Raw genomic sequence first — 12,160 nt, 5'->3', positions numbered from 1 at the left:
CTGGATAATATGAGGTGGTTGCATCAGTTGTGGTGTACCTCAAAATCTAGTGACACACTCTTGTGATAAGCAGTCTCACAGGCCATATGTATGTGAGTTTAACACCTGCCTACACAGAGGTTAAGAGTGAAACTTGTAGTGTTTCACTAGCTGTCCTGGAAGAGCCTTCAGCACAAGGGATGGAGTCTTGACCAATCTTGATGCACATGTATACACCCACACACTCACATCACCACCTTTATCAATGCAACACACCCGTTTCTCTTCCTCCCTGTCCTTTCAGATAACTTTCAGCGATCCAATCACTCATTGCCAAAATGTGATGGATCCTGACAGATGAATGCAGGCAAAGCATGCCAATATATATATATATATCAGAGTCATCTGGGGAGGAGAAAAAAAAATGAATGATATAAATAAAATTAAAAACAACATCATAGCTGAGATAAACACCCTGTCAAATCTTTGCAGAGATAAAAGAATAAAAATGTAGTGTGGGCAGAGGAATGATTCTGTGAAGTATGGACAGCTGCATTTCTCATGTCATTTAGTCCATACTGCCTTCTAGTGGTGTACTATCATTCCCAGACATTTAGTGAAACCACAACATTAACCTGCACATTTCACAGCAGCATCTGTTGGAATTTTTTGTTGTTTCTGGCTTTTTATAATTATGTGTTTTTCATGCTTATTAGACTTACTCTTTTAGAGATACAAAATGCTGAACTATGCTAAATGTATATTACTTTTGTCTTTCACTGGAGGCATCATACTGTTCCTGTTCAGCAAAGCAAAAATATCTTAAACCCCAGATTACCCATGGAAATTTGATACATAATAACATACACTGGATTGCCAAAAGTACTCATTCACCCCTCCAAATCATTGACTTCAGGTGTTCCAAGCACTTCCGTGGCCACAGGTATATAAAACCAAGCACCTATTCATGCAGACTGCTTCTACAAACATTTGTGAAAGAATGGGTTGCTCTCAGGAGTTCAGTGAATTTCAGCGTGGTACCATAATAGGATGCCACCCGTGCAACAAGTCTAGTCATGAAACTTCCTCACTACTAAATATTCCACAGTCAACTGTTAGTGGTATTAGAAAAAAATGGAAGCGACTGGGAATAACAGCAACTCAGCCACAAAGTGGTAGGCCACATAAAATCAGAGTAGTGTCAGCGGATGCCGAGGCCCATGGCGCACAGAGGTCACTAACTTCCTGCAGTCAATCTCTTACTCTCCAAAGTTTATTTGGCCTTCAGATTAGCTCAAGAACAGTGCATAGAGAGCTTCATGGAATGGGTTTCCATAGCCGAGCAGCTGCATCCAAGCCTTACATCACCAAGCACAGTGCAAAGCGCTGGATGCAGTGGTGTAAAGCATTCTGCCAAAGGACTCTAGAGCAGCAGAGACGTGTTTTCCGGAATAACGAATCACACTTCTCCAGCTGGCAATCTGATGGATGAGCCTGGGTTTGGTGGTTACCAGGAGAGCAGTACCTGTCCGACTGCATTATCCAAGTGTAAAGTTTGATGAAGGGGGGATTATGGTGTGGGATTGCTTTTCAGGAGTTGGGCTTGGCCCCTTAGTTCCAGTGAAAGGAACTCTTAATGCTTCAACATACCAAAACATTTTGGACAATTTCATGCTCCCAACTTTATGTGAACAGTTTGGGAATGGACCCTTCCTGTTCCAACATGTGCACCAGTGTACAAAGCAAGGTCCACAAAGATATGGATGAGCGAGTTTGGCGTGGAAGAACTTGACTGGCCTGCACAGAGTCCTGACCTCAGCCTGATAGAACATCTTTAGAATGAATTAGAGCAGAGACTGTGAGCCAGGCCTTGTTGTCCAACATCAGTGTCTGACCTCAGAAATGCACTTCTGGAACAATGGTCAAAAATTCCCATAAACACTCCTAAACCTTGTGGAAAGCCTTCCCAGAAGAGTTCAAGTTGTTCTAGGTGCAAAGGGTGGGCCAACATCATATTAAACCCTATGGATTAATAATAGGATGTCACTCAAGTTCATATGCGTGTGAAGGTAGATGAGCAAATACTTTTGGCAATATAGTGTATCAAGTGAAGAGACCAAAAGGTAGATGTATAAAACACTAAAGCAGAATGAGATTAGTATTACACTTTAAACTCTGATTACAGGTTTTAGGAAGTGGTACAGCATAGAAGGATACCCATTAACAGAACACAATTTTTGACCCATGATCCAACTACATTTGTTGGTTGTGTTGCATTGCAGGTCATGTAGGCACCAGGGTTTCACAAGGAGGGGAAAAAAAGTGTACATTCACTTAAAAGTCTTTAAATGTTGAACATCAATATGAGCCTCTTCTGTGACAGTGAGAGCTTTTACTGCTCCAAGATCGGAATAATGAATCTTCATCCATGGAAATGTGGCTGTGAATCAGAGTATCCCACCTCTGAGGCTCCACTGACAGGTCACAGGACCTCAGAGACTCTCCAAGTTCCCACAGCCGTTTGAGATGTCGGACAAGTTTAACCAATCTGGGGATACAAAGCTGCTTCATGACTGAATTTATTAAGACTTAAATCATACAGACACATAAAAGCAATTAAAACACTATTTTGTTTGGGCATTTTTAACATGCTTTAAAACGTTAAATCCAAAACAGTAAGTGTCCTTTGGTCCTCAGAAATGTCAGAAACAGTCATAGCCAAAAAAAACCCCCCTTCATTCCTGACATTACCGACATCAATGAAAAGTCCTTTTTAAGTCACAAGATGGAACTGGTGTTCCTTTTCCAAAATTCAGGATTAGCAAATCAGAGCTTCTAAATTCCTCCACATGAAGCCCATTTACGGATATACAGGGAGGGATCAGTCATTCTTCTCTCTCTTCTCTCTGCGAGCCTTTCTCTTTAGCTGAAGGGTCTTCAGTTCAGTCATAGTGGAAAAGGTCCTATACACCCACACCATCTGTCAAAGTGTAGCACACAACAGGTGTAAGGTAGCGTTTCTTTTTTTTTTTTTTTTTTTTTAAATGGCATATGGTGAGAACAAACACCAAACATACCACGATGATGACGGCATTGAGAAGAAGGGGGATGGAGTAGACCAAAGATATGAACATGCCCTTGGAATCAAAGTACTGGAAATCAGAAAAAAACCTGCAAAAAAACAGTGAAGCTTAGGGAGATTCTCTTAGCCTTGACATATCACACATAATATTTGGCACAAAGACAGCAAAACAATATGGGTGATCAGTGGTGTTACCTCCAGTTTCTTGCAGCCAGCTCATTTAGGTATTCAGCACTATAAACCAGGCCAACTGTGGAGAGAGGGAACTCTGGTTACACGTGATTCAATTACTTCACATTTAAAAACTGCGTTGACCAAATCTATAAAAGGTATAAAGGATTTACTAATACTGATTTAGTTAACCACTGATTTTGAAATGTATCTGTATTAATCAGCTTTTATTATTAAGAGGCATGCTACTCTTAACCATTACTATTTTGCATTATCATTACACGCCAGTAGAGAACTTTTAAGGGAACACTTGGTCATCACAGTATAACACAAAGTCAGTTAAAGTTCCATCTGTGCAGTTAGGAAACATTGTGAATCCATTTCAACTGCTTTAGTGTAAGTGAAAGTGACAACAGGTGTACGAGAGAGGCAACAACAAGACAACCCCCAAAAGAGAATGGTTTTGCAGGTGGTGGCCACAGATTGTGGCTCTCTTCTATCCATCCTGACTGTATTATTCTCTAGTTTTGCTTTCTTCTGGTGTCGTCACTACGGGTAGCACGAGATGGTACCTGCAGCTCATTCAGGTTGCACAGGTAGTCCAGCTCCTCCAGGATGGAACAATTCGTACAAGGTTTGTTGTGTTTCCTCACACAGTCTCAAAAGTGTGGAGAACCCAGAAAACAGGCTGGTACAAGAGGCGAGTTGGACAACCAAGCAGCAGGACCAATATATAATAAGAAGTGGTCCAAAGTATTGCTTCATTTCACAATAGCAGTGCTAGCTGTAATGTCTGCAACAGGATTATTTCAAGTAGAGCTGGAAACACCAGTAACACTGTGAAACATCTTTCTACACAACATGAGATTCACTTCCAGGAGTCCTACATATCTGATGTTCCTCCATACGTTTTTCAGCCGAGCAGCTCATCTGTAACCTGCGCCAAATAATAATAATTATAATAACATCAGCACCTTGCTCAGCGCATTTTTACTTGACTAAGAAAGCCTAAATGAACATGAATGTAAAACAAAATATTCTGATTTCCTCCATTGTAGATTTCGACTGAGAGACTGATGCTACAGCTACATTAGGCAGTTGTCTGTTTGGGATTTTAGATAAGAAAACAGCTGGACTGACGCTGAAAACCTGTTTAGGTGCATAAAGAACAGGATCGATAATTCCCATCCCTACCACTAAGCCTTCTTACCTCATCTCGTTCTTACCAGTTTATAGGAGTACAGACGTTCAACTTGAATATTTCATTTATCAAGATCTAGCGTGTGATTTAAGAGTTCCCTTTCATTTTATGGGTAAGTGTAGTTTTCGTAACACGTACCTACGAGAAGGAAGTGGCAGATCTGCGCTCTGTAAAACCTGCAGGTGAGCACAGTCATGAACAAGCACACAGCATGAAACACCAGCAGACCGACGAGCCAGGGCTCTGACCACTGCACCTGCACAACGGAAAGACACGTACGCAGTCGTTAGTGAAGCTGCTAAACTTGAATCTCCTCTAAACTGACAGCGGGTCCTGTGTTAGCTGAGACAGCCAAAGCGTAGTTCGTTTATCTCTGGAATCGGGGAAACAAAATTCAACTTACAGACATGAGGAACGTCCATATCGACGTTATTCTTAAATGGCTAAATCCGTCGATAGGTATGCTGCTAATATTCTCTGGTTTGTGCTCCGTCATCTTCCGAAAATACAAATTCTTCTCAGACTGTGTTTAAACAACACTACACTGCGGAAGTGACACATTAAGTCGCAGAAGAATTGCGTCACAGGACGCTTAACATAAATTTTCAGTATAAGCTTGACAAAAATAATTAATTTGTTAAAATCAAATGGCTTGTTTCCACCATTTAAAGAAAAGCTTAAGTGGTGGAAAGTTAATAACTTAAACGTTAAGAAAAGTTTAAGTTATTGCGTGATCTCTAAATGTCGAGTTACAACTAGGGTTTAATATTTTTCCCGAAAATGACATGAATCAAATCCCGGGAAATGACGAGCCATTTCCCGGGAATCCCGGGAAAAAGTTTATTTATTTTTTTATTTTAATTAGGCCTTCTGTAGCCTGTGTCGGCCTTAACCTATTGTGATATTGTAGAGGTAGCTTTCCAGCTATGTCCTGTTATGCCCAGTAGGGGGCAACGTCGGCTTGATTAACGCAATAAAACCTACATCTCGACATTCGAGTGCTCGAGCTATGCGGTGTTGTGTCGTTCCTCAACACTCCCTTAACAAATATAATTCGAATATTCCTCCATTGTACATGGAATTATACCAAGATATTTTACAACTGCTGGTGCAAAACAATACGGTTCATCTCCACAGCATTGATAAAGGCTCAGCCACGCTGTCGTGGCGACATCTGTTGCGCTATATCTCCACAAGTGGAACGCTGTAATAGTCATTGAAAAGTAAACTACCGTACTACACTATAATATGGCATAACACAGGGCCTCGAGTAATGCACTACGACTTGGTCATTGCCATTCTGGCAACAGCAAATTTATAACACCGTGTCTGAGGGTTAAAGTAGGTTCGCTGTGAATCGTCTATTGAAAAACTGGCCAATCCTTATAGCCTAAAAATATACATTTTACTCAACTCCATTTAAAAAGCAAAATATGTTAAAGCAATCTATTTCATGATAATTTCTTCACACATTAGGCCCGTATCCTAATTCATGATTGTTAGTAAGCGGCTGCAAACGAGGAAAAGAAACACTCGAAGTTAAACAGATATTTCTTTATTGTTCAGGGCAGGCATATTTTATAGGCTATATAATGCAATATAACAATATATAATAATATAAAATTATATAATACAAAATACCTTAGGGTAAACACATTGCCTACGATTTCAACAAATTAAAGAGGAAAAAAGTACAACTGTGTAATACCTCTATTAAAACGCTTGAGATGAAGGCTGAAGCCTTAAACGGAGGCTGAACGTGCCTGAAATGAAGAGTAATGCTTTTCGCATTAAACGAACCCTTCTCTCAATATTTCCTTAAATTTAACATTCTGAAGCTTTCTTTTCTTTCTGAAAGTCAAATCGACGCGCGCGACTTTTTTCCCGGTTTCCCGTCTAACGTTTCCCGGGAAACGGGAAATGGTTCTGATCGCATTTCCCGGGAATCCCGGATCCCGGGATTAAACCCTAGTTACAACCCGAATTGATGACGATTCCATAGGTACACGATACAAGTGAAACATTAAAATTCTCACAATCACATTTTTTTATTATTATGATTAGTTTTCATTTATTTTAAATTCAGCTCGACTGGCCTTCATTGGCCTTCTCTCTCTCTCTCTCTCTCTCTCTCTCTCTCTCTCTCTCTCTCTCTCACTCACACACACACACACACACACACACACACACACACACACACACACACACACACACACACACACACGACCTCAATTATTCTTTGGTTGCATTCCTATTAATGCTTTATTTCAACCAAACGTACAAATATCATGAATAATTAATCACTTACAAATGATCAAACCTACACACACCTTTAAAACAGTCTCAGAAAGTCAAAAAAGTCTTAAAAATCATTTTGTTCCAAGCAGAAAATCCCTCAAATCCTGAACTTTACATTACAGTATTCATAGCAGTTCTTTTTTTTATATTTGAAAAAAAGAGAGAGAGAGATTTTAGGGGAAGAAAAGAAGATACTGTATTAACAGTATAAACACAACACTTGACCCACATTCATGTAGATATTCCAGTGTAAAATTAAATAAACAAAAACACCTTCTCATGCTTGTGTGCAAATTTGTGCAAATTTGGCCAAATTGACGACTAAAACTGTTCCTGTATATATAGAGAGAGTAATTAGTTTTGAAAGTACACAGAATTAATTTTGTTAGTTTTCATTTTTAGTTTTAATCTTATTTCATTTCATTTTTGTTCATTTTTAATTAACTGTAATGAGCTTGTCTCACAGCAGAATTTGTTATATGCAAAATGCTTTAGAGATCAGTGTTTAAGTTGCTCCTTACAGAAAAGGGTGGAGCTGGTCCCTTTCTTACTGGTTACTTATCTTTTTCAGTGCTTTACTGATAATCACTTTCTGGTTAAGTTTTTCCTGTTTGTAAATCCCTTAAACAGCTCTCTGCCCTGACTCACCTGACCTGCAGCTACAGTGAAAATTCCTGTTATTGCTGCCCTGCTGGAGTTTTCAGATCCCCACATAATCCCTCTGCACACATGCAAACACTTGATTTAAGAACAAGTCAACCTGAAAAAGGCACATGAGTATTTTCAGTGTCTAGGCTAATGTTAACATGATTTTGTGCTCCTAACATTGCATATTTCCACCAATCTTTTGCAGCTATAGAATATATTTTGACCATCTGGAGAAGCACACAGAGGTTCAGTTAAGATCAATGAATCAGTGTTTCTGGAAACATAAAAATGTCGTTTGAATTACACAATCAGGTTCACATTTTAAAAGTCTCTGTTCAGAGTCTGTGAGTTATGCAGCTTAATTTGAAAACACGCTGGAGGAGATCCAGGGAACTTGGCTCAGGTCCTGTTCCTGCTCAGGTGAAAGTCAGGGACAAAAGTAGCAGCCACTGTGATCGGTGTAGAGTAGCCAAGGGCAAAACTGTAAAGACCAAGCATCAAGCACTTCCATGTGGAGCGCAGTGCCTTCCCGACATTCTGAAAGACAAATGAAAAAAATCACTGAATAACGTCACCTATTATGAACTAATCCACCCATTCAGAGAAGAGAAGAAATGAGGAGCCATAATACTTTGTATCAAATGTGATTGTTTCCCCACTCCTCATAATCGTTTTTAGTCTTACAGTATTCAGATGCTATATCAGTTCTCGGTGATTCTTCAAAAAAGCAGGTTAAAATAATACAAGATTGAAGTTAGGACATGATTTAAGGCTGTGTATGGGGTGCTTTAGAACAATGGCACAGCAGGAAGAGTGGCAGACTGTGAGCACAATCATCTTCTGTACTCTCTGGACAGGAAAGAGCTAACAGGCTATGGAGGATACAGGAAGTCAGAAGTTTTACAAAAATAAATTATGACATACAGAAATGCAACAGTCTGGAAATGAAATGAATCAATAACAAAACCAAACACAATAAAAGGTGAGTGGCTTTTTATTTATGATTTGTTTCCCAGACATTCCTTGGGAGGTGTGGCCACACCTCCCAAGGAATTATTAACAGTGGAGAGTGACAGGAAATTGGGAGGAGAGATACGAGGGAGGGCAGGTGGGAAATGTCGATAGGCCGGGACCTGAACCTGCACTGCCCGTACTGTTACACAGCCACCCCAGCGCTCGATAAGAGTCTTTATTGGTCGCAGTAAACAAGACGGAGCTCTGACAAACCTCAGAGAAACTCTTGGAGAATTTTCTCCAAGCATGACATCCCAGTATCCTTCAGACCCAGCCACATTCCAAGACAAAAATGCTTCATCCCTAGTACAACACTCCCAAACACAAGCAATGTATGCTGTGCAGTGCAGCGAGGAGTGCTCAGACCTCTACAGTGGAGAAACCAAACAGCCATTCCACAAACACATGGAACAGCATAGAAGACCCACATCAACAGGACAAGACTCAGCTGAACATCTGCATCTAGGAGGTGCAGTGTTCACATTTGGTACCGAGAAAACAGATGGTTTGAAAGAGGAGTAAAAGAAGCCATCTATGTCCCCTGTGAACGACCACCACTGAACAGAGGTGGTGGATTACGGCACCAACTTCCCCCAATTGTCACCCATCTACAGTGCAGTCCTGAGCTTTCCAGGTGCCTCAACACCCACTCACAACTTACTTTGAGTGACCTCAGTTGGTCACTTGAGTGGGTTTCACCCAAAACCCCTAACTGTAAAGACCCACACCGTTTTTCACACCTTGGCTCATGTGATGATGCACATGATCAATAATGGGTCAACAACCACTTCCAAGGGGACAACCCCCACAAGGTTTAAATACCTGGGACTCTCCAGCATTTGGTTTTTAGAACTGAAGAAGCCTTTTGGATGAGAGGTGAAGCGTTCAAAAAACTTCAAAACATTCATTACAGTATGAATGCAGATACCCTTTAAACTGTGCTGTGCTTTAGGCTGTGGTCATAGGTGTGATCACGCCTGCTCAGCGTGTCTTGCGTCTACATTTCAGCTCAGGTTTTGTTTTGTCTCATATTGTAGTGGCTCCCAGCTTCAATCCCAGGAGAAGACACAAATCCCTTTGGCAGAGCCAAAGTAGATATTTCAAGATATTGTCTCAAAATTTTGACTTACTGACTCAAAATTCTGAGTAAATTGAAATTTTGAGATAATGACCCCAAATTTTGACTTATGGATCACCAGAAAGAAAGAAAGAAAGAAAAATTGGTAGAGGAAACCATAGAGGAAGGGAATCCAGCATAAAAATCTGCCAAATCAAACATGCGGTGCTGCCCCCTTTGGAGACTCATTGTTATTAATGGAGCAGCTGAAAGTATCTTTGTGATGAATAATTATGAACAATTCACTAACTGTGGAAAATAATCAGAAACATTACCAACTAATGAAGAAAGGAACAATGCTGTAAGAATGAAATTATATAATTTCAGGATAATTTATAGAACTAATTTTGCCATTTTGATCATTTCAGTTTGAATCAGCCATTTGCAAAAGATTTATTGGCTGTTTTTCAATAACAGCAGGGTAATTGAATCATTAGTTAAAGACTCATTGATACCATATTTATTTTTTTTAAAAAAAGATGGATGGATGGATGGATGGAGAACATATTTCAACTTACCTGAACCAGAACTAGAAAAAAAGACAAAAGTTTGATCAGTATGAATTTTCTCTCGACTGGGCCACAACAGTACCTCATTATAAGATGTCATATACTGATACCAGATGAATATATATATATTTAAACTTTTTATTCTATTTCAATGTAATTTAAAAGAACAACTTACTTTTCATTAATAAAGAAATTATGAAACATGCTCTTTGGAAGTTAATTCTCAGGCCCACATATTGTGTGTGTGCATATGTTTTAGGTCATGGGATAAGGTTGTTGTACAATTGTTGCTTTCTTATCACTCACACGTGATGGGTTATAAACCTGTCTGCTCAGTAAACTGGCCATAGATGTGCACAGGGTATACATAAATTACAGACATGCACTCGGACTGAGCGATTCCTGAGACAAGACTGAGTGCACACTGCCTCCCTACAGGAAGGGGGGGAAACTCCTTTGAACAGCACGTCCTGACCTCTATTGTGTTCGCCTGGACTGTTTGGGCTCCACCTCTGTGCACGTTTCACCACACGGCTGACACATATGAAGCTTTTAAAGGTCTTTAGTGAGAATAATCTCTGGCTTTAGTCAAGCTGGGTCAAGGTGAGCCCAGAACTTAGTTATGTTTGTCAAAGGAAAGGCAACTAAAATATCTGGGCGATCACATTAGCAGCCTTTAATCCAAACTATAATAAAAGCAGATCATGATTGTTTAACTTGGGGTACTCAGCTAGGAAAAATCAGACATCTTATTCTTAAGATACCTTATACACTAATTCTGGTAACAGATTGGTGCACATTAAGAGTTCCCATTAATTAAATATATTTGATTGTAGTTGATTGAGTTCATACTGAAAACATTTCCACTTACCCACACTGACTCTGAAGAAGAGACAAAATTTAGGGGGGAAAAAAGTCCTCTCATTAGATTTGTAACTTCAAAGTTGGAGTGTGAATATTAAATTTTTAGAAAAATGTGTAAAAAAAGAATAAAAATACACCAACCTTCTTTGCTTTTTTGTAGTTTTCCTTCTTCCTTTTCTTCTTCTCTTCTTTTGCCTTGGCTTTCGCCTCATCATCTATCAGCGGCTCGTACCTCTCCGGCAGAAAGGAAAAATGTGTCTTCTCATTTCGCCCGCTGCTGTCTGCTGCTTGCTGACCGTCATTGTGGAAGGATTGATCCGGTCTCTCTGGGTGATCCACACAGTCCACATGCCGCTGATACTTTGCTGCGCTCATGCTGAGACTCTCACCTGATGCTGCTGCAGCCGAATCTCTCTGAAAAAGCCTCGATGGAAGAGATCTGGGCTTCATGTTTACCTGCTTGTTGCAGCTCTCAGAGATGTAGAAGGAACCAGCTTCCTCAGATGGTCAGATTTGTTGTCAGCAGACGTTATGTGCATGAGTGGAAGTGCATTCCACTGGACCGCCTTGTGTGTGTGTGTGTGGGGGGGGGGGGGGGATGTGGCACAGAGCCCTTAAAGGTGTAAATCCTTCCTCCTCACAAGGCTGACCTCAGTAGGTCACAGGATTTCAAGTGGAATGTTTTAATCAAATGAACTGAATGAAGTTTGCAGCAGAGCAAAGTGCAAGTCAGCAACCAGACCTGTGGTCATAACTACTGAAGTACCTTTTATCTACAGTTTTCTTAATCCGAGGATGAGGGCTGAGGGTGACAGAGTTCACCACACTAGTTCAGCTTGTAGCATTGTATCTGCGAGCTGTTTTTTCTTTTTTCAGACTGGCAATTATTACCAAGCTAGATTCAGCATGAATATTGATGCTGCTTTTAGTTCAGTCTAAGGCTTCCTTGTGGTTTCTGCCCCTGTCTCTTATAGCATTTTTTAATCCTTTGTTTTTACTCTGTTTATGTGGTCTTTATGCTTTCTGTTTTCTCTTAGTCCTGTTCATAAACAGCATGAAAAGTAAAGACATTTGTGTTTGGCTGATTATTTCTATGTAACAATGCTTCTTGGTAATAAATCTTACACCACTGGAAATCCTGTTTATTTCCCGTTAAATGGTACCACATTTGTGAGGAAAATACATTTGTGGGTTGAGCAGCAGAGCTGAGTATGTGGGTTGTACTCATGAAAAACTTGCCAAACCTTCTCTGCCGACGCCAAGCAGCTCATTCTGCT

At 40.2% G+C, this 12,160-nt stretch overlaps 2 protein-coding genes across 2 annotated transcripts; both read right to left on the bottom strand.

Moving 5' to 3' along the window:
* Window positions 1-2,181: 2,181 nt before the first annotated feature.
* On the bottom strand, window positions 2,182-4,987 carry tmem18 (transmembrane protein 18). The gene is made up of 5 exons (XM_030721825.1): window positions 4,837-4,987; window positions 4,572-4,689; window positions 3,257-3,311; window positions 3,057-3,150; window positions 2,182-2,959 (listed from the first exon to the last, which is right to left on the bottom strand). Exons 1-5 carry the CDS (start codon window positions 4,927-4,929, stop codon window positions 2,861-2,863), a joined length of 459 nt encoding a protein of 152 aa, XP_030577685.1. The 5' UTR covers window positions 4,930-4,987; the 3' UTR covers window positions 2,182-2,860.
* Window positions 4,988-6,307: 1,320 nt separating this feature from the next.
* On the bottom strand, window positions 6,308-11,442 carry LOC115774337 (uncharacterized protein C1orf115-like). Its single transcript, XM_030721545.1, has 2 exons — window positions 11,025-11,442; window positions 6,308-7,916 (listed from the first exon to the last, which is right to left on the bottom strand). Exons 1-2 carry the CDS (start codon window positions 11,331-11,333, stop codon window positions 7,779-7,781), a joined length of 447 nt encoding a protein of 148 aa, XP_030577405.1. The 5' UTR covers window positions 11,334-11,442; the 3' UTR covers window positions 6,308-7,778.
* Between the last annotated feature and the right edge of the window lie 718 nt (window positions 11,443-12,160).

Source organism: Archocentrus centrarchus, chromosome 24 (assembly GCF_007364275.1).
Source record: "Archocentrus centrarchus isolate MPI-CPG fArcCen1 chromosome 24, fArcCen1, whole genome shotgun sequence".
Taxonomy (NCBI): Eukaryota; Metazoa; Chordata; class Actinopteri; order Cichliformes; family Cichlidae; genus Archocentrus; species Archocentrus centrarchus.
The sequence above is the reverse complement of the archived record's forward strand: the minus strand, read 5'-3'. Positions and strand labels throughout refer to the sequence as shown.